Genomic DNA, 23786 nt, shown 5'->3' on the forward strand with positions numbered 1-23786 from the left:
TGCTGAGGCTGCAGTGGTAATTAGAAAAGTAATCTGCCCATAAGAGGCTGCAGCCACGATTGGTAAAGCTGTTGCTAAATTTTTTTCAGAGTGTCTTGTCTTATACAATTTTTGTTGAGGTTCTTGGGGATACTTGGCCTTGCTGGGGACACTTGGCCTGAAATGTCGCCTACATTCTTTTCCATAGATGCTGCCTGGCCTGCAGAGTTTCTCCAGCATTTTGTGTGTTACTTGGATTTCCAGCATCTGCAGTTTTTCTCGAGGTTGCTGGGAGAATTTGCTTTCTGAACATGGACTGCTTCTGATTCTGCTTCCTATTCAAAACCCTTCTACCCCTCATTCTCCTTTCCTCCTCCTACTGTCCTGCTTGTCCTTCTATTCATGCTACGTCTCTAGGAAATGCTTACTAATGCACCCATTAGTAATTAATTTGTCACTAATTTGTGCACAAATTTTGAAGTCCTTAAGTATTGCCACATGATTCAATCAATAAGTGTTTCAGGGGGACGTCATGTGATGATGTAGGATCGAGACGTGGAAATCCAGCTCTCCCGTTTTTAAAAAAATAAAAAAAAACAGTAAAATAATATTTAAGTGAAGAAAAGTTAGTAAATACTTTTTTAAAATTACTTATAAACTACTCAGGATTGTCTTAAGATATGTCTCCTAAACAGAAGCAGAAAAAAACTACTACTTTGAAGACCGCACAAGTTGGAAAAGAATCAAGGCCGGCTGCCATGAAAGAGCCTCGGGCTCAAGTGCATTTTACCTCTGGCGATACAGAACAGGAAACTGCGGCAACATCAACCGTTTCCAAAAAAAAGAGCAACAGGAATTGCACATGCGTGAAGGAAGGGGCATGCGCAAACACGAGCAACCCAAACTACAAATCCCAGCTATGATCGGAACAAAGTGAAAGTGAGTATGAGGTGGAATCAGATTCTCTGGATAAATCAGACGAAGATGAAGAGACAAACAAAGAAGAGCAACAGGAAGAGGTTGGAGGTGATATTGGAGACATAAAAAAATCTTTGGTGCAAATAATGCATGAATTAAAAGCATTAAAAGTAATAAAAGAAGATATTAAAAATATGAAGATTATGTTTGATAAAATGATGAAAAGACAGGACAAAATGGACAAGAAAATTAAAAACTTGGAAGAAACAATGGGAGACACCATTGATAGAGTGAATAAAATGGAAGATAATATTTCTGCCTGGACATCAGAAAGAAGACAGTTGTTGGAAAAAGTGGATGTACTTGAAAATTTTAGCAGGTGAAATAATATTAAGATTGTTGGACTTAAAGAAGGTATAGAGGGAGAGGATCCAACAAATTTTTTTCAAAAATGGATTCTGGAAATTTTAGAAATGAAAGAAGGAACTCAGTTAATTGAAATTGAAAGGGCTCACAGAGCCTTAAGATCAAGACCTCAAGTTGATCAAAACCCACGATCAATCTTGACAAAATGCTTAAGATATCAAGATAAAGAAAAGATCCTGAAGGCGGCTGCCCAACGTGCCAGAAAGAGAAACGGGCCATTGATGATAGAAGGGAAAACAGTTCTTTTCTATCCTGATATAAGTTATGACCTTTTGAAGAGAAAGAAGAAATTTAACCCAGCGAAAAGAGTTTTATGGGAAAAGGGTTATAAGTTTATATTGTGCCACCCGGCAACCCTGATAATTTTTTTGGATGACGGAAAAAGATCTTTTACTGATTATCGGGATGTGGAAGAATTTGCACAAGAACTCCCAAATGTTTGCTAACCACAGCCAAAGATTTAAAAGTGAAATGGATTAAAGATGAAGACAGGGATAGTGAATGGAGTTGATGGATGTTTAAGGACAGAAGAATATTTAAATATATTCTTAATTATATGATACAGGGGGAGAAAGGTAAAAATTTGAGAAATATTAATCGAGAGTAGTGATGTTATTTTTTCTTCTCATATATATACTTTTTTATGTTACGAGGAGCTGGGGGAACTTTGGATCGATTGCTATGGGATTCATGTGTGTAATCATGGTGATTGCCATGACCCGCACAACAGAAGGGGGTAATGTTGTGTTTTTTTTTATTCACAACATTAGTAGGGGGGTATTTTGTTTTCTTTCTTTATAATCTATTTTTCTTTAATCTTCCTTTCTTTGCCTGGACAATTGGGGGGGAGATACATAGCAACACAGAGAATTTTAAAAAGATTCCCCAAGGTACTATGAAAGTTGAAAAGTTAGGCATTACTATAGACTGGAGTAGCCCTGTTAAAAATAATGACTAAGTTACTGAATTTTTTAAGTTTTAATGTTAATGGGCTTAATGGACTGGTGAAAAGAAAAAGAATTTTAACATACATTAAGAAAATGAAAGTAGATATAGCTTTTAGCTACATTCCATTTGAAAAAATTACTTATAATTTAAGAGATAAATAATGAAATATTTCTGAAAATTTGGCGCCCTTATTTACAAAAGATAGGATTAAATATATAGGTGCTCCAAAGATAAAATTATTGGTTATTTGCAGAAATAAATAAATATATATACTAAAGCTATTATGAACTCCATGGAGCATGTGGGGATCTTCCGATATCCAGGCATTCTTTCTTTCTTTCCTTTTTTTCTTTTTTTTTCCCTTTCTACAGGGATATGTTAGGGGGGAGGGGTTAAGGGGAGAGAGGAAGGGTTGATAATTTTTTTTTCCTTCTGTAACCATTTGAAAATTCAATAAAAAAAATTTATATTAAAAAAAATGTGTTTCAAAAAAATAACCGAATTGTGGAAAATGCCATATGCTTATAGAATTGAAGTATCAACCAGCAACTTGCGTGCAAATAACTGATGATCCCTTTAAAGAGTGTTTAGGGCTTTTACATTTCACAAGCTGTGCTCAACAAAGACACAAGTTCAAACATAGAGCAGTTAAGTCCAAACACTGTTATGGTGATTAATGTCATGTGCTAGTTGCTTTATACACTTCAGGAGGATGTTAGCCACGTACACACTTCCGCTTTCACATGTTGTGATTCTCAGAAAAGGTATGTGCATGGGCCATGGGTCCCATTTTAAGTATGAAAGTGCAACCATAGTGAACAACCAGTTGGCACTCTCAAACTCAACTTTTGTTGCTGGTGATCTCAGTGAAACACAATTTTCTTTCAGTTAAACTATTTATATTATGTGGAATGTGCTTCAATTTCTTTTCTGCTAATAATTTGCTCAAGTTTGGTTCAAATTGGAAATAAACACATTTGGTTACATTCAAGTATCTTAAAAGTTTACTTTCTGTTTGCGTTCACTGTAGCTGTATGTGCACAGAACCGCATAATCCTAACAACAGAACTCGAGAGTACTGGAAGATGCAAAATATTACAAGCTCATCAATTCCTTGGGCAAATCTGACTGTCAGTGTAAGTTACAAAAAGTGAATGTTGATTGATTAGTCTTACTGATAATGTGAAGAAAATTATGGATAGGAAAACATTCTCAAAATTTTTCATTATTTTGTTTTGCTGTAATTTTAGTGGGCTGCTAATTAGAGAGAATGTTCCATTGTTTTAAAGATCATTTCTTGGGCTTCAAGTTTAAGAGAATGGTCTATCATTGCCATTAATGACTTGAAAGGATTATGTTTGTGTTGCTTATTCTGATGTTTGTTGGGTCATTTAAAAACATTTGACACAAGAGAATTTGGTGTGTGGAGTTATGTGGGAGGTCGATGGGGACTATAGGGAAAGCAAAATGATATTAATACCATTTTAGTGTAAATGGGTGGTTGAGGGTTGGTGCTGACTTGGTAGGCTCAAGGCCTGTTTCTGTGTCTCAGTCCTGGTATGGGGTTTTGACCCAAAACATTGACTGTTCCTTCCTTGTGCTGCACTTCATTAACAGATGCTGGTTGACCCACAAAGTTCTTCCAGCAATTGTTGTTCCAGATTCCAGTATCTGCAGATTTTTGTCTGTTTCCTACAGCTCTGCATCTTGCAACTTTTGCATTCTTTGTGTGCTCTTGCTCACTTACTGCCCACATTAACTTATCAATTCGATGACTTCATCTGTAGCTTATCCCCATAGCAATCCTAGTCTTGCCCGACCAGATATTTTGTCCTGTCCATTCCTCCCTCACCCTGTTTTCTTTCTATCCTAATTTTGATGAAAGGTCTACAACATGAAACATAACAATTTATTTCCATAAACACTGCCTGATCTGCTGAGAGTTTCCAGCATTTTCTATTTTTATTTTGGGACTTGTTCGCGCATGTGTGTGCGTGTGTGTGTATGTGATTTATGATAAATACATTGATTTATCAACTATTCAGTTACCTTCAACACGAGTTCCCAAGATGAAAAGGACCATTATTTTATGTTGACTTGTGGCTTATAGTTGATAAATTGTAAGCTCCACATGGATCAACTACATTTAATTTAACATTCTGCCATGCTGCATCACTATTTGAGGCAGATTTTACTTGATTACTTGAATTTCATTTGTTGTACACATTCTTTCAATTTTGTAACCTTGTATATAGAAAATAGAAATCTACAGTGCATTACAGGCCCTTCAGCGTACAATGTTGTGCCGACCATGTAACCTACTCTAGAGACAGCAAAGAATTTCCCTACCACATAGACCTCTGTTCTTCTAAGCTCCATGTACCTATCTAAGTGTCTCTTAATAGACCCTATTGTATCCATTTCCAGCCCCCCCCCCCCCCGCCGGCAGTGCATTCCACGCACCCATCACTCTCTGTGAGAAAACTTGCCTCTGACATCCCCTTTGTACCTACTTCCAAGCACCTTAAAACTATGCCCCCTGGTGCTAGCCATTTCAGCCCTGGGAAAGAGCCTCTGACTATCCACACAATCAATGCCTCTCATCATCTTTCACACCTCTATCAGGTCACCTCTCATCCTCCGTCGCTCCAAGGAGAAAAGGCCGAGTCAACTCGATCTATTCTCACAAGGGATGCTCCCCAATCCAGGCAACATCCTTGTAAATCTCAACTGCACCCTTTCTATGGTTTCCACATCCTTCCTGTAGTGAGGTGACCAGAACTGAGCACAGTACTCCAAATGGAGTCTGACCAGGGTCCTATATGGCTGCAACATTACCTCTCGGCTCCTAAACTCAATTCCATAATTGACGGAGGCCAATGCACCATACGACGCCTTAACCACAGAGTCAAACTGTGCAGCAGCTTTGAGCGTCCTATGAACTCGGACCCCAAGATCCCTCTGATTCTCCACACTGCCAAGAGTCTTACCATTAACACTATATTCTGCCATCGTGCTTAATTTACCAAAATTAACACTTATCTGGGTTGAACTCCAGCTGCCACCTCTCAGCCCAGTTTTGCATCCTATTGATGCCCCACTGTAACCTCTGACAGCCCTCCACACTATCCACAACACCCGCAACCTTTGTGTCATCAGCAAGTTTACTAACCCATCCCTCCACTTCTTCATCCAGGTCATTTATAAAAATCACAAAGAGGAGTCGTCCCAGAACAGATCCCTGAGGCACCCCACTGGCGACTGACCTCCATGCAGAATAAGAACCATCTATAACCGCCCTTTGCCTTCTGTGGGCAAGCCAGTTCTGGATCCACAAAGCAAGGCCCCCTTGGATCCCATGCCTCCTTACTTTCTGAAGGAGCTTTACATGGGGAACCTTATTAAATGCCTTACTGAAATCCATATACACTATATAATTGACTATTCTTTAGATGCTCTGCAAGTTTTGGATAACTGTATCCCTTGCAATTTGGGTATTATCAACATCTGTTTCTTTCTTGTGGTGCAAGGATCAAAGAGTCATATCTCAACAAATGTGCAGCAGAAAGCATCTAACGCTGCTTTTACCTTTCAGATACAAGGCCGGGACAAGTAGATCATTCATCTCGCCCACCGCTCTTAAACTGTTTTCTGTGCATATCTGAATAACATGCTGAGTGATGGACTACAGGAAGTTGCTTTGGTTATTCAAAGGCAATTATAAAATGCAGTACCTATATAAAAAAAAGAAAAAATAACACTCCCCCCCCCCCAGAAGTTGTAATGCTTTTTTTTACAGCAATGAATTACAGTGGAATTAATTTAACTTTTTTCTTGACACTGATCAACAGAAAAAGACTACTTTGTGTCAAAGTGAAAACAGATCTAAAACCAAGTGATCTAAATTAATTACAAATATAAAACACAAGATAATTGATCGCATAAGTATTCGCCCCCTCTATAATGACACACCAAATCATCACTGGTGCAGCCAATTTATTTTGGAAGTCATATAATTAGTTAAATAGAAATCTGTTGTTTGAGACCTGTGTGCAGTCAAGCTAGTCACTGAATATCCCTTGAAGTACAGTTAAGTCAATCATCAAGAAATGAAAAGAATATGGCACAGCTGTAAATCTGCTCAGAGTAGACTGTCCTCAAAAACTGAGTGACCAAGCAAGAAGGGGGCGATTGAGGAACACTACCAAGAGACCTATGACAACTCTGGAGGAGTTACAAGCTTCAGTGGCTGAGATGGGAAAGACTGCACAAACAACAACTGTTATCCGGGTGCTTCACCAGTCACAGCTTTATGGGAGAGTGGCAAAGAGAAAGCCACTGTTTGGGGAGGTGGGGAGGAGAACACTCACACGAAATCTTGGCTCGAGTTTGGCAGAAGGCATGTGGGATACTCTGAAGTCAACTGGAAGAAGGTTCTGTGGCCTGATTAATCCAAAATTGAGCTTTGTTTGACACAAGCCAAACACCACAAGTCATCAAAAACACACCATCCCTACTGTGAAGCATGATGGTTGCTGCATCATGCTGTGGGGATGCTTCACTGCAGCAGGCCCTGGAAGGCTTGTGAAGGTAGCAGATAAAATGAATGCAGCAAAATACAGGGAAATCCTGGAGGAAAACCTGATGCAGTCTGCAAAATAACTGTGACTTGGGAGAAGCTTTGTTTTCCAGCAAGACAATGACCTCAAGCATAAAACCAATGCTACCCAGGAATGACTTGAAAACAACTAAGTTAATGTCCTTGGGTGGCCAAGTCAGAGTCTAGCCTACAATCTAATTGAGAATTTGTGGCTGGACATGGAAAAAGGCTGTTCACTCTTGATCCTCATACAGTTTGACAGAGCTTGAGCAGTTTTGTGAAGAAGAATAAGGAAAAAATTGCTGTGTCCAGATGTACAAAGCTGATAGAAACCTATCCACACAGACTCAAGGCTGTAGTTGCTGCCAAAGCTGCATCTACTAAATACTGACTTGAAAGGGGTGAGTCATTATGCAGTCAATTATGTTGTGTTTAACAATTGTAATAAATTTAGACCAATTTGTAAAAATTTATTTTCACTTGACACAAGAGTCTTTTTCTGTTGGTCAGTGTCAAAAAAGCCAAATTTATCCACTGTGATTCAATGTTGTAAAACAATAAAACATGAAAGCTTCCAATGGGTGGTGAATACTTTTTATCGGCACTGTATATGGTTGTACATTTTTAAATTGTCTTGTTGCATTAAAACATAGATCATGGTCTAAGTGAAGTTCATGTAAGAAGGATAGGTAAATATGGAGCACATTGAAGTAATGAATGGTTCAAATCTTGGTGATAGCAACAAATTGCTGGTCAGTCCTGTTATGGGATAGGTAAAGATTACATCAGAAAGACTGATAGTGATATCATGTGATTAACACCTAACATTGTGGATATCATAATCTGATTTTCATTTACTGAAGAATATTTCAATGGTGTGTGGAACATTCTAAACAGTGAAGGCACCAATACAATAGTGCTCCAAACACTAGTCCATTGTAACATATTTAATTTGATCTGTCTATTGTTTTTCATTATTTAGGACTGTAGGGCATTTCATGGTGAATTTGTTGGCCCTTCATGTGGACCCCATGGACCATACACCCCAGATGTCCTTTTCTGGTCTGTTATATTATTCTTTTCTACATTTGCCCTATCAGGGTTTCTCAAGCAGTTTAAAACAAGTCACTATTTCCCAACTAAGGTATGTACAAGTTGTTTATTGTGTTTTCTTTTAAACAATTTTTTTTGAAGTTTGCAGTTTCTATTTTGCAGAAGATTATTTTGCACTTTATCCATATTCATTACTTGTTTTTTTTTTAATGAGGAATGTTCCCAACTTCTAGTATACAATATACTGTATTGTACTGTATACCTTGGTTTGGTATAGGTCATCACTAGTAAGGGAGTTCTACTGAAAACATGTTAGACCCATTATTTATAATGTATTCCTTTCTGTCTACAATTCCTATGGCAAGGCTACTCTGTTAACTTTTCATTTGGTTCTGTATACCATTGCTTGCATGAAGCTAAAAATAATTTCTGGCATACTTAAATTATTTTTGGAAAATACTCCCATTTATTACTTGTGATAGCTAGTAAAACTACTTTGTTCACGAATGATATTTAATGGCAGGTACGGTCGATGATAAGTGATTTTGCAGTTTTCCTGACCATCTTGTCCATGGTTCTTATTGACTGTGCCTTGGGAATACCATCACCAAAGCTTCAAGTTCCCAGCATCTTTAAGGTAACAATGTAAACCTAACTTGGGGGATTATTCAGGGTTCTCAAAGGGATAGTAATTATTACTTTGAGGTGAGCAAATTAAGGCTGCAATTAGAGGGGAATGTCTGTTAATGCTGAGTACAACTATCTTTTAGGTATTTAGTATTCTTAGAGGCATGGTAAAGCAGACCACGCAGATTTATTACAGTCATACATGAAATCATCAACAAAGTGCACTGCACTGAAACTCTGTGCCAGATGGTTTAAATTTAATTACCTAGCTCAGCCAATGGTGATTACCCAGAGATAAAATACATAAAATTAGCAAGGTAAGCAATGAAGGGGTTATGAGCATGAATAATCTGTGGTCAGGTCAAGTTCTGCTTCTGTTCATACTTGTGTCTGCCCTTTTTCCCTCCCCCACCCACCCCCCCCCCCCACCCTGCTTGCTGGCCAGCACTATTTTTCAGTTTTAAAATACTTATGCTTTGTTTTTAAATCCCTCCATGATTAATGCCTTTCTTTATCTGTATACTGCCCTCAGGTTTTGTGACTGTGCACCTTCCCCAACCCTCAAAAATGCTTCCACTCTTCCAATTCCAGCCACTGGTACATCCTAAGTGTTGTGACTAGTCAGTTAGTGTTCATTGCCAGTGATGTGGGAGAAGATCTGATTCGCAAGTGGTGAACACTCCCATTGTGACTCTAAGTCCATTTGCCAATGGAGTTTGCAACACAGTACCTCCTTGGGTGTCTGCTGGCCAATTGTGATAACTGCAGTAGTCTTGACCAGTTTGAGCAATTGTGCAGTGTGTTCTCCCAGTTGTTAGTGGGACTGCTGAATTTCTTGCTGTTGCCTGACTCTTGCTTGACTCTTGCTGTATGAGAGCTCTGGCTTTTTTACGTGGCAGATGATACTTGAGTTGGCCATGCATCAGAGCCTATGGCTACCATGCCACAAGGTGTCTCACTCAATAAAGATTATGAATATATGACCAGCTTTCACAGGCATAAAGGGAGGCACTGAGAACAAAAACTTGATAGGTGGATAGTAATATTATCCATTCACTTTAAATGAGAGCCTCGAACTCCAGCAGAATTAGAACTGCAACTGAATAACTTAAATTTAACTGACTCCAGTATTCGACTTGAGATCTGCAAAACAAGTCACGCCATTAGTCTTAGAATACATTGCTAATGAGAGGGTGTAAGATTGCACTGATACTAGTAATTTGCGAAAATATTTTTGAAATTAAAAACAGAACTAAAATCCTTGTACTGTGCTTATTTGCAGCCTACAAGAGATGACCGTGGGTGGCTAATTAACCCCATTGGCCCAAATCCCTGGTGGACTGTCATTGCTGCCATCATCCCAGCTCTACTCTGTACTATTCTTATTTTCATGGACCAACAGATCACTGCTGTCATAATAAACAGGAAGGAACACAAGCTGAAAGTATGAATTCCTGCTGATTTTGAGATTTTGTTGGAAATGAGTGTACACATAACTTAAAGGGATTAATGTAATTGTTCAGTGTTTTGTATGTTGAATTCATATGGATCCATTGCAAAATCAATGTAGCATGCAACTGAAAGCTGCATTTTGATCTCAAGTTGACTTTTAGTTTTAACATTTGTACTTAAAATGTACAAAATTGGTAGAGATTCTAATTATCAACTTTCTTTCCACAGAAAGGATGTGGCTATCACCTTGATCTCCTGATCGTGGCTGTAATGTTGGGTGTGTGTTCAATCATGGGTCTGCCTTGGTTTGTAGCTGCAACTGTTCTCTCCATCTCTCATGTGAATAGTTTGAAGCTAGAATCAGAATGTTCAGCTCCTGGTGAACAGCCCAAATTCCTTGGCATTCGAGAGCAGCGTGTCACTGGTCTGATGATCTTCGTTCTCATGGGCTGCTCAGTGTTTATGACTGCTTTCTTAAAGGTAAGTCGATAACAGAAGTATTAGGCAATTTGTAGTCATAAATTTCAGTGGAGCATGCTAATTTGGAGCATTTGTCTGCAGATTAGTGTAAAATGCAAACAATACCTCTAATTTATAACTGAAATTCTGTTTAATGTTTGCAAAAAAAATTTACACTTTTTGATTTGTTATCGTAAACTTAGAACTTGGATCGCGTTATTTCTCTGAAATAATGAATTCACAACCACTTTTTTTGTACTTTTTTTAATCAGACAGTTTTCTAATGGAAATTACATTGTATTCCTTCTTAACAAACTGTCATGTCCTAATTTCCTGGTGTATCATAGGTGAGATGCAATTTGTATTGCGCCCTGTCTTGACTGCACATAGGTAATAAGTGAGAAAGATGAAGAAGGTTTCCCTAATTTGTGAAAGCTCCCAGTATAGCCCTTGATATTTTATCATATTATATTGAATTAATATTAAATGAAATTGATAGCTGGTTATCCAAACCCAGATATTTTTCAAACTCTACAGATAAAGAGCATTTCCATGTAGCCCTGGCTGGTGAAAGTGTGCTGCACGTATCTAGGAGGAATATAAGAAGAGCAGTTCAATTACTAGTCCTACTATTCTGACCTACTATTCCAGAGTTTAAATCCCACCATGGTAATTGAGGGATTACCAATCCTTGAGGGATTCAAGTGTTATAAGACTATAAAACATAGGAGCCTAACTCCTTGTAGCTCCTATCTATCTCCTGCTCACTTTCCCTTATAAGCTGTAGGTCATCGAGCCACAACTCCATATCACTAACATGGTCTCTCAGAAGCTGCATCTCAGTGCACCTGGTGCAGATGTGGCCATCTGGGAGACTGAAACATTCCCATATCTGACACCCAGAGCAAAGTACTTAAGTACAAAGCTCTCTATTCCTCAAAAAAAAATGCAAGTGGTGGGGGTGGGGGAATGAAGTCCACCTACTCACTTACCTTGCCAAAGCCCTACTAGGCAGTGTCTCATTAGTGTATCTGGAATAAAAATCTAGCATCAGTAACTTTGGCCCAGAACAGCCTAATTCTCAATAAAAACCTTCAGGAAATCTGCCATATCGAACTGATCTAGACAACATGACTGCAAATCGTTGAAATGACCAAGAAAGTAATTAAGGAAGACCAAGTAAATGCATTTCTTTGTTATTGATATCCATGTCCTGTAAAGGAATTTAAAATAAAAACTTTTCTAATTGCTGGATCTTATTAATTTTGACCTTCTATTGTATACATGTAGTTTGCAGTCTTATAACCTGATAGCACCCAAATTATTCTCAACACCATTTGCTTGAACGCAAAGGCAAAAGCCTCTTTAGTGTATTTTATATTTGTTTTCTATGGAGTCAAAAAATGGAGGCCCTGATGAATTCAGTTAACACTATTTTGTACTTGTTCTAAATCAAGAAAATAAATCATTATTAACTGGAAATTGGGAAAGAGGCAACATGTTAGATACATTGAATTCATATTATAGAAGATGTGGCTTAACCCTGATAAAAGGAAAAAAATAAAACAAATAATCAGCATGTATTGAAGAAAATTATCTGAATGATGCAGAGGGTCATAAGTAGATGTAAAATGGGAATACATCATTGCAGTTGTGGGGAAAGTGCTGAAGTAGATACCTATTCATAGCACAAATATTTAATTATCTTCATCCATTAGTAACTCTCCTGCAAGTTTCAAGCAGGAACAAAGTAGCCTGTAAATAACTTAGGTTATAGTAATTTATATAGTTTTCAGATACCATGTGTGGACTGATAGCCAAAGCAAGTATTGAGAATACGTAATAGGAATAAAATACTAATACTGTGTGCATCCAAAATGTGAACTTAAATGCTTTCACATTTCTGTTTTACCTTAATGTGTTTTCCATAGATTTTTCAATGAACTATGAAAAATCCTCTTAAGATGCATTGTCTGCAAATACCTGGTTGGAACAGTTGAATATCATTAAGAATTTTTGGGCTATACGTCATTCCTATACAAAGTCAGTGCTTAACTGATTTGGTCTCAAGTTTCTGTCATTGTAATTGAGTATTAACCACAAGCAGGAACAGCAGCAACTCCAAGTACCTCCAAGTAACGCTTGACTGTTTTTTATTCAGAGACATCTCAATAGTGCAGCTCAGATTGAGGGGAAAATATGCAACATAGTGAAGAAAGCTCTTAATAATTTCTGAGAGTCATTTTCAAAATGTAATAGTTCAGGTAGTGAATTTAAAAACACAAACATGAGGAAATCTGTAGACGCTGGAAATTCAGGCAACACACACAAAATGCTGGTGGAACGCAGCAGGCCAGGCAGCATCTCTAGGAAGAAGTACAGTTGATGTTTTGGGCCGAGACCCTTCATCAGGACTGAGGCATACTCCCCAATCCAGGCAACATCCTCGTAAATCTCCTCTGCACCCTTTCTGTGGTTTCCACGTCCTTCCTGTAGTGAGGTGACCAGAACTGAGCACAGTACTCCAAGTGGAGTCTGACCAGGGTCCTATGTAGCTGCAACGTTACCTCTTGGCTCTTAAACTCAATCCCACGATTGATGAAGGCCAATGCACCGTGTGCTTTCTTAACCACAGAGTCAACCTGTGCAGCTGATTTGAGCGTCCTATGGACTCAGACTCCAAGATCCCTCTGATCCCCCACACTGCCAAGAGTCTTACCATTAATACTATATTCTGTCATCATATTTGACCTACCAAAATGAACCACCTCACACTTATCTGGGTTGAACTCCATCTGCCACTTCTCAGCCCAGTTTTGCATCCTATCAATGTCCCACTGTAACCTCTGACAGCCCTCCACTCTATCCACAACACCTCCAACCTTTGTGTCATCAGCAAGTTTACTAACCCATCCCTCCACTTCCTCATCCAGGTCAGTAATAAAAATCATGAAGAGTAGGGGTCCCAGAACAGATCCCTGAGGCACACCACTGGTGATTGACCTCCATGCAGAATATGACCTGTCTAAAACCACTCTTTGCTTTGTGAATCCAGAACTAGCTTGCCCACAGAAGGCAATGTCCCCTTGGATCCCATGCCTCCTTACTTTCTCAATAAGCCTTGCATGGGGTACCTTATCGAATGCCTTGCTGAAATCCATATACACTACATCTACTGCTCTACCTTCATCAATGTGTTTAGTCACATCCTCAAAATTCAATCAGGCTCGTAAGACACGCCCTGCCTTTCACAAAGCCATGCTGACTATTCCTAATTATATTATGCCTCTCCAAATGTTCATAAATCCTGTCTCTCAGGATCTTTTCCATCAACTTACCAACCACTAAAGTAAGACTCACTGGTCTATAATTTCCTGGGCTATCTCTACTCCCTTTCTTGAATAAGAGAACGACATCCACAACCCTCCACACCTCCGGAACCTCACCTGTCCCCATTGATGATGCAAAGATCATCACCAGAGACTCAGCAATCTCCTACCTCACCTCCCACAGTATCCTAGGGCATATCTTGTACGGTTCTGGCGACTTATTCAACTTGATGCTTCCAAAAGCTTCAGCACATCTTCTTTCTTAATATCTACATGCTCAAGCTTTTCAGTCCGCTGTAAGTCATCCCTACAATCACCAAGATTCTTTTCCGTAGTGAATACTGAAGCAAAGTACTCGAGTATGTCTGCTATCTCCTCCGGTTCCATATGCACTTTTCCACTGTCACACTTGATTGGTCAAAGTCTTCTGCCCACAGCCTCACAGACTGGAGGACTGGTTGTCAGGCTGGTAAATCTTCAGCACTAGGCTACAGGTATGGAACTTGAGTTGCAAAATCTATTAACTTTAACATCTGTATAGATTTCTGACTTAACTTCCATCCACAGGAAGCATGTGCAAGCCCACACAGACAGCTGTAGATGGCCAGGATTGAACCTATTGCTTGCAGTGTGAGGCTATGCCACTATGCCATCCTGGTGCCAGATTAAATTAAAAATGGAAAACTACATGGTGTCATCAACATATTTAAATATAGACCCTACTTCCTGGGAGAACCTTGGTCAGTGCATGAGATCTTGCAGATTTCAAGAAAGTAATATCCAAAGATGTGCAACCCTTTGAGTAAGTAATTTTGTCTGACCTGTCCTAAATGAGTCCTCTTGTTTTAGACTCTTGAAGATGGAGAATCTGTCACCATCTCTGCCCTCAATCTCTCTCAAAAATCTTTGTTTCAATGATATTGCCCCTTATTCTTTGAAGCTGCAGTGCAGTTAAATCAAACCTTGCTTGACCTATGGATTGAATTATTTAGATGAAGCACTGGCAGGCAGAATTTAATCCTAAAAAGTGTGAGGTGATGTATTCTGGGATAACAAATTGAGGGTATGAGATGTGCAATAAATGGTCGGGTGCTAAGGAATGATGATGAACAGAGGGACCTTGGGGGTTCAAGTCCATAGATTTGTGCAAGTGATGACACACATAGATAAAGAGATGTAGTATGTATATGGTATTCATAGTTGGCGTTCATGGGTTGGGGCATAGTATAAATTGTACAAAGCAATGGTTAGACCACACAGCATTGTATGTATTCCTGGTTGCCACACTAACAAAGGATGTGATTATGGAGAAATGCAGAGGATATTCACCAGGTTTTGCCTGAATTGGAGGATTTTGTATTGGGAGAGACTGGATAGGCTGGGTTTGTTTTCCCTGGAATGAAGGAGGCTGCTGGAAGACTTGATGGAGCTATATAAAATTATAAGAAGCATAGATAAGAGTAGACAGTATCTTTTTTTCATGGTAAGGGTGGGTGGGGCTCAGCAGCCTGCCTAGGAGAAGGAAAACACTGATTTTAAACCTCTGCTGCCCTGGGACTATACCCACCCATGGGAAAGGCTTTGGGAGTAAACCCCAAGGAAGAAATCTGGAGCCGGGTTCCCTAAGACAGTTTGATGTTGTTTACAACTTCACTCTGGCAACCTCTGTGACGACACTGGTGCTAAGCTGTATCAGCGCTTGCCCTTCCCTTGGACTACATCAGTGACATAGAGAGTAGGGACCCGCTGCATGAGCAACAGCTGGTTCTTCAAATCTTCCCACCCAGTCTTGCACCCTGGAGAGGACACAGTCCACCAAAGGCACAAACCCAAGATCCCCTGGAATCTATGGCTGCCTCCTACTAGGGGTATCAAAAACCAGAAGGCAAGGTGTTAAAGTGAGAGGAAGGAAATTTTGACAGGAATTTGAGGAGAAGGAATTTGCTGCTTGGCAAGGTGGAGAATCAGATACCATTTCTACATTTAAGTAGAATTCAGGCAAGCACTTAAATAGCCAAGGCATAGAAGAATGTGGACCTAATACAAGTAAATGGGATTAGTATGGACAGGGTGGGCAGATGGGCTTATTTCTGAGCTGTATGATTGACTTTGACCCTCTCATTCACAGGAATGAATCTCCTGATTCCATATTACACTGCCTCTAAGCAAATAAATCCTTGTGTAGGTAAACTAAAAGTGCATACATTATTCAAAGTTTAAAGTAAATTAATTATCAAAGTACATAGCTGTCACCATATATAACCCTGAGATTCATTTTTCAGTGGGCATTCACAGTAAATACAAAGAAACACAACAGAATCAATGAATACCTATTGAAGAAGAACCACACACAACAAGATGGACAAACAACCAATGTGCCAAAGACAACAAACTGTGCAAATACAAAAAATAATGTTATTATAAATATGCAATAAATATCAAGAATGTGAGATTAGTCCTTGAAAGTGAGTCCATAGGTTGTAGGAACAGTTCAGTGAAGTTATCACCTTTGGTTTAAGAGCCTGATGGTTGAGGAGTAATGAATGTTCTTGAAGCTGGTGGCGTGAGTTCTGAGGTTCCTGTACCTCCCTGATGGCAGCAGTGAGAAGAGAGCATGACCTGGATGGTGGATAGATGCTGATTTCCTGCAACAGTGCTCCTTGTAAATATGCTCAATGGTGGGGAGGGCTTTCCCCGTGATTGACATTATCCCTGGTATGGCCTTGCCAAATGTCCATACAACATCAGCAAGGTTGTACTTCAACATCAAATTAGTTTATTTTCTTTCCTTACTACTATATGTAGTTTGTTCTCAAGCCTCTATGTTTTCTTGTGATATATTCTTATCTGTCAACTTACCCACTCACTTGTCAAATATTCCTTTTCAGGTTCTATTCTTGCAGCATTTTCCAACCTAGCTTTATCACTTGTAAACCTGCATTGTATTTTCATCCGAGTCGTGTTATCAGTAGTGATTAGTTGAAAGTTCTCTTTCAATCCTCATAGCAACAGCCTCCCAATCTGGAAAAAAAAACTTGTTTATTCTTGTTCCATTTTCTGTCCTTGGCTGATATCCCTGTAAATATGATACACCCAATGATTTTAATGGGCTTGCAACTTGTTTTCATTTGTTAGCATCAAGCCTACTCATTAATATTAACTTTGATCTCTTTAGTTGGTGTCTGAATTTTCCTGGGGAGTCTTTATTTCACTGTGGAATATGTATAAATTTAGAAGTGGCAAGCTAATTAAATGTTTAACATTTATCTATTGGCACATCTTTCCAATTCTACCTTTCTGGCCATTTTGCTCTTTGTAAATGTTTAATTGATTAAAGTTCAAGTTTTAGTTTCTGACTCAAGAGTGGCCCTTTCAAGCTGAAAATACAGTACTAGCATATTGTGCTTGATCACTTTCGAGCCACTAATTCATCCCATCTCATCAGTATTTGTGCTGGTGTCTCAGGATGGCGTTTGAACCAATTCAAATAACATTTTGTTGTTTGGGGGCTTTATAGGACTATTTAAAATTATTTTGATGTCTGTAAAATTGGGTTACTTAGAGTTTGGAATCTTTGCCTAGACATTGTATTGTACTCATTTAGCATGCTAATTGCAAATGTGGCCCATGTCTAGAGTACAAAAACTTTAGTGCGGTTTACACCCAGAATTGAATACTGTAATGGAGTTTGTATGATTTGTGAAAGGAACTCAATTCAGTGCAGTTCCCAACACTGTTGTAAGGCAATCAGAAAGCAGACAGCACTTCTAAGGTACTTTCCTTAGCTTGGCAACCACAGAGCAGTATGCTATCATGAAGGAGACAGTTAACAGAGAAGAGGGAAATAACTCCCACATTCACTCAAAGTCACATGCTGAAACAGAGGTTCTGAATGTCAGGGGCTCAGGAAACCTGTCAGACAGGGAATGTCTTCATAATCTAAGAAGGGAATGATGATCAAAGCATGATGGTGCAATGTGGGGGGAAAAAATTCATATCCTCAAGGCAAGTTGGAATAATCTGTGAATTTACAGAGTAGAGAACATTGCAAAACAGAATATTTAATGTAAAGCTTTGAGTTCTTTGAGCAAGATAACCATCATCAGGGAAAGATGTAATGGAGCAAATAATATTAGTAATTGGATCAGGGATTCATTGTTTATAAGCAGTGTAGGTGGATTTGCAGAGCAAGATGTGAGGAAATTTTGTCATTGGGGCTCTCCCAGCTGGTTATGGATGTACAAAATCAATGTAATAATTGGAGGTAACTGAGAGTCACCTAACTTGCTTTGGGGACTTTTGATGTTGCAGAAACAAATCTCTGAATCTGGGAATCCATTATAGCCTATACAATCTTTCTCTTGGCTCTAAGAGGAGACTGTGGATTTTGGACAAGGAAAACCCTCTGGAAACCAATGTTTTCCTGGCCACTTTGCTTATTCCACTCTTCTGATTCTGCCTCGTGGTCTTTAATCTCTAGATTACCTTGCTGCTCTTTCTGTGGGAATGTCTCCAATTTGTATGTTTTTGCAACGTGTGGCAACAAAGTCTACAAATCTCCTTGGAATGCCGCATTGGGTGCTTTAGTCAGAAGCAGGCAGTGAAATCTCAATGCAAGACTAATGCTGTTTTCCACTGCTGTCCTGGTACTTTCATGCTCAGCTGTACTGGCATGTGCTATTAAAAGCAAAACTGCTATCGTCAGGAGACAGGGCCAGGATTTTTGTACTGACTAGAGACCTTGGAGTGCTAGCCATGCAATATTAGGTTTTAACCAGAGTGGTCTACTTCAGCAATCATTTCCAGGCAAAGATCATATTGATCACACAATTTGACCAAGTATTTCCTTGCACAATATACCTTAGCAAGCCTGACCCATTTCATGCATTGTTCTTAATATTACCATAAGTTGCACACAGCATATTTCCACCCATACAGTCATAAATTGAGCTCAAAGCTCTATATAATTGACAGGTATGGAAGAGGCTCAGTTGAGCTAGGTGCATGTGACTACGCCAGTACATGAGGATCTTTGACCTAACCAATTCCTCAAGCTCAATGAATTGAATTACGATGGCAAGTTTCTACTTTAACTAATTGTATTTTTTTAAAATTTGATTGAGCCTATCATAAATTTAATAGAACGACATGAACCTCAGAATAAATGTATATAATTTGTGAATCAATCCAGGGGTCTGCTAGTTGATAAAATGAAAATCATAGTTTAATGGATTTCCATTTGTCACTCATCTTTTATTATGTCTTTTTTTTTCCTGTCACTTACAACTAAAATCATTAGGTTATGTGATTATTGCTTGATCTTTGATTAAGAAAATAACAAGTGATTTTTGTTTAAAAGATAAAATGTGACTATCTTGAAACAAAACACAGATGCTGTAAAAGATGACTTGCAGCAAAACTTCATCGTGATTTCATCAGTTTAAAAAAAATGCTTAGCCAGGTTGATCCTATCAACATGTATGATCTTGTGAACTAATAAACTGGATGAATAAACTCTTCTCAGGCTTCCACCCTGGGTACAGGTGTCGATTACAACCGATGATGCCTGAAGAAGATGGCAGAGTTTGTCATCAAAATGTTGGTTAATATCGATACCTGTACCTGGCTGGAAGTCCAAGAAGAGTTTATTCATCATATATGCCAGGAAAGCACCAGAAACTTTTTTAATAAACTAGATGTTCATTATTGTTTAACCTGGAATTCAAATTATATTCAAATAATTCCTTTGTTTTTTGCAGAAATGAGCTAAGTAAGATCCTGTGTAGAAAGCATATGGCAGGCCTATTTTGTAACCATGTAGGGTTAATAGTAAGCCTAGCTCTTCACTCCAGCATTTGAAGTGGTGAAGAGGGGAGAGATGCATTAAATCAGAATGACTTAAACAGAACAGTAGTCATTTGAAGGTGCCATTGTGATATTTCCAATCACTTTGTATTTTCAGTTCATTCCAATGCCTGTGCTTTATGGAGTCTTTCTTTACATGGGGGTTTCATCGCTGAAAGGAATTCAGGTGAGAATTATGTTTGCAAAGTGGACCTTATTCCATAGCTATTTTATGTGAAAATGGTAATGAATATAATTGGAGAGAATAATCATGCATCTGCCAAGAAATTTATTGGCATTTTTTATATGTTTTAATCATTGTTCTGAGGCGAATGAGCAACTGCTTTGTTTGTGGGCCTACTGTGCTAAAATTGAGTAGCTCTACTATAGAGTATAAGCACAAGCCAAGGATTTTCTTCATGGCTGAGGAAAGGGCAGAGAACTAAAATGAACATTGGTAACTTTGGGGCTGTGGGCACAAGAGGGGTTGCAGATGGGAAGGAAAATTTGAGGGTTTGGGTCAGATCGATGCAGCAAGTGAGCCAAAGGCTTGGAATCAGCAGTAAAGAGGAAGGTGGATACTGGATTAATGGGGCTTTATGGGGTCAGGCAAAGTTCAGGACCTTGATGGGCATGAAGGGTTATTAAAAAGTAGAATCAGGAGGTGGTCACTCAGTCCTTTGGGTCTGCTTTGCCATTCTATATGAAATTAATTTTCTTTATTTAAATATCTCTGAATGTAATTGGCAACCCAACTTCCACAGCCCTTTCAGGCAGAGAAATTTCCTATGACTAACCCCTTAGTTTGAATCTGTCCCCTGATTTAGACATTTTAACCAAGTGAAACATTGGCTTCCCATCTACCATCCAAATGAGAGAATATGCCCAATCTATTTGTTTTGTCAAATCTAGTATCCTCTTCACAATCCACACAGCTATTTAGTTTGGTATTTTCATGGGTATCCCTCTTAATGCCTTTGTCCTCAGAATTCCGAAATCTATCTAGTCTTCAGGTTTGCTGTTTTATGTCTTTTCCTTTTGATCTAATATTATTTTTGACTGTAGAGCCAAGGCTGGGCCTGTTTTCCTTTTTGGGTTGTTTCTCAAGCTATGTATTAATTCTTTAAATGCAATAGTGATGGAAGGGGTCAAATGAAAGCTAACAGTGAAATAACTTAAAGGACATGCCTAAGCGATACAAACGAAATACTGGAGAAACTTAGCAAGTCAGGTAGCATCTATGGAAGAGAATAAGCAGGCAACGTTTCAGGCCGAGACCCTTTATCAGGAGTCATCAAGTAATGTCTATTGTTCAAGATTTCCAACAACTGCAGAATCTTATGTTTAGGGACACACCTGAACAGTGCTGGGCTGGGACCTGCTTGGAGCAGGTGCCTCAATCACGCAGGTCAAGTAAGTTATGAAAACTTAAATGAGTTCTGGTGACCACCAATAGACACATTTTTGAACATGACCCGATTTTTTACCAGCCTTTTACAAGCTTTTACCAGTGTTGCACCACAAATTACACTGTTATGTATGTGTGCATACAAAGTGCTCATTCATTAAGCATAATTGTGATTGGAAGGTTTCTGCTGAAATTACCAGTGTTGAACTTTGATTCAGAATTCATATTCCACTTCAAGGAATGTTGATTCTCCTTTGTGTAGCAGTAATAGAGATAGCACTATGCAATCACATTTATTGGCAAATTGATCCTTTCATTTGTACAGAAATATTTCAGCTGATTTTGCTAAATAAGTTAAGCAACCAAATCGGCAAATAGTTTTCTGTACTTATGAAATACTGCAAGAATTTTCACTTGTAGAGGGAATGAATGATTTGGTGTGTCATCAATACATTGTCAGTAGGTTATTGCATTGAAGCTGAGATCATAATTTCCTTTGGAACTATTTAATTAGTAGCTCATAATATCATGATTATATGTATTAATGGACCAAATAGAACTGACTGATATCTGGCAGTTGCATTGTAAGTACAAAATGACCTCAAAGTCTGATAACAATGCATCTGATGTCAGTCCATCTGCTATAATCATTTGAATGGGATTTCCACCCCTTGGGGGGGGGGGGAAATGTAGGTGTTCAATTTATTTTACTTTTAATGCTTTAATTATTTGTTACCATTTTGTTTTTGCTTTTAAACTTATCTTTATCTACCATTGGCCATATTCTTTCATACTGTAATGCATATGCATATATTCCCCACTTCCTCTTCCTGGATGTTTCTTACTTAGCCACTCTGTTAACTTTTTATCATGGTTTAGCCCTTACAGCTCAGTTTGCACAGACTTTTGTGGCATGACATCTTGATAATAAAGTGTGAGATGGTACATTTAATAAGATAAGCTAGATGGTTATTCCATCTGTGATACAGTGGTCTTACTGTGGCTGTTGCATAGCTTAGCCCTTTCCATATTCAATACAAGATAGCATATATTAGTAATTGAAGTGTTTGTAAGTATTCTGATTAACAATCATAGTTCTTGTCAGATTACCATTTCCCTTAGCCTATTACTTGTTATTCCAATCAAAAGCAAATGAAACAATTTTTCTTTCCCTCATTATACCACATATTCCGGAGTATAAGCCGATTCCTCTTGTAGAGGTTTTTGATTTAAGGAGAAAAGATCACGATCTCACACGCTGATACTCAGCTTTGCCAGATCCAGAACCGGGAAATTTTGTGAACCAGTACCTACCATGTAGCCCCCACTAAACCATTTAGCGCCCATCGTAATCTCGTTAAAACACACGGGGTGGCAGGATCAGTACATCTACGCAGTATTGTGTTTGCAACCGCCATGTACAAAAGATTAAAACGAATGCGATATGATGCTGGCTTCAAACTGAAGGTTGTTGACTTTGCTAAAGGAACGAATAATTCTGCAGCTGCGAAGAAGTTTAGTGTAAACAAGAAACAAGTGAGAGAGTGGAGAAAGGCAGAGGACACACTGAGGGAAATGCCAAAGACGAAATGTGCAAACCATGGGAATACATGCCAGTGGCCAGAACTCGAAGAAAAAGTTTTGGAGTGGGTGAATCACCAGTGATCATCTGGATACATTGTTACCAGAGAAATGATTCGAGTTCGAGTGTTGAAATGGGCCGAAAAACACCGAGAGGTCAGCGAAAATTTCGAAGCTATGTGAAGTTGGTGCACCCGATTTCTGAATAGACGTGAGTTGAGACAAAAAACAATAATTGCTCAGAAAATTCCCATGGGGTGTTGTTGGTTACATTCAAGAACACTGCTGGATCGATGAAGCCGATTGCTTGAAGTGGGTTAAAGAGGTGTGGAGTCAATGTCCCGAAGATTTCGGGAAGGAAAAGTCGCTACTTGTCTGGAATGTGTTCAAAGCGCTCTTGTCAGGTGAGGCAAAAGCAGCATTGAAAGCTGAAAATATGGACATTACAGTCACCCCCGGTGGTTTGATCACTGTGCTCCAGCCACTAGATGGGAGTTTAAACAAATCATTCAAAGAATTCATGTGACGACAGTGGAACGAATTTGACTCAAAATCAGCCAATAAATACGACCTGTCTTCTGTGTATTTGTTTTTCCAACATTGGCACCCTCTGTATAAGCCAACTCCCTAATTTTAGGACCAAAATTTAGGGCCACATTCTTGGCTTATACACCGGAATTTACGGTACTAAATTTTTGTACTTGTCAAGTCACTATCAAGTCAAGTCAATTTTATTGTCATTTCGAACATAACTGCTAGTACAATACATAGTAAAAATGAGACAATGTTTTTCAGGACCATAGTGTTACATGACACAGTACAAAAACTAGACTGAACTACGCAAAAAAAAACAGAGAAAGCTACTCTAGACTACAGACCTACACAAGACTGCATAAAGTGCACAAAAACAGTGCAGGCATTTGAATAAATAACAAACAGGACAATAGGGTAAGGTGTCAGTCCAGGCCTTGGGTATTGAGGAGTCTGATAGCTGGATAGCTGAAAGTAAGACTGTAAGACCATAAGACATAGGAGCAGAATTGCGCCATTTGGTCCATTGTGTCTACTTCCACATTTGATATTGGCTGATATATTATGCCTCCCAACCCCATTCTCCTGCCTTCTCCCCATGAGCTTTGACACCATTGCTCATCAAGAACCT

General features: G+C 38.9%; 1 protein-coding gene across 1 annotated transcript in view; it reads left to right on the plus strand.

Moving 5' to 3' along the window:
• LOC132384452 (electroneutral sodium bicarbonate exchanger 1-like) overlaps window positions 1–23786 on the plus strand; it is a 194204-nt gene that overhangs the window by 151983 nt on the left and 18435 nt on the right. Inside the window, exons 15-20 of the mRNA XM_059955605.1 lie at window positions 3302–3407; window positions 7854–8015; window positions 8448–8561; window positions 9834–9995; window positions 10232–10483; window positions 19754–19822. Coding sequence (XP_059811588.1) covers window positions 3302–3407; window positions 7854–8015; window positions 8448–8561; window positions 9834–9995; window positions 10232–10483; window positions 19754–19822 — 865 coding nt within the window. The remainder of the gene's footprint in view (window positions 1–3301; window positions 3408–7853; window positions 8016–8447; window positions 8562–9833; window positions 9996–10231; window positions 10484–19753; window positions 19823–23786) is intronic.

Source organism: Hypanus sabinus, chromosome X1 (assembly GCF_030144855.1).
Source record: "Hypanus sabinus isolate sHypSab1 chromosome X1, sHypSab1.hap1, whole genome shotgun sequence".
Taxonomy (NCBI): domain Eukaryota; kingdom Metazoa; phylum Chordata; class Chondrichthyes; order Myliobatiformes; family Dasyatidae; genus Hypanus; species Hypanus sabinus.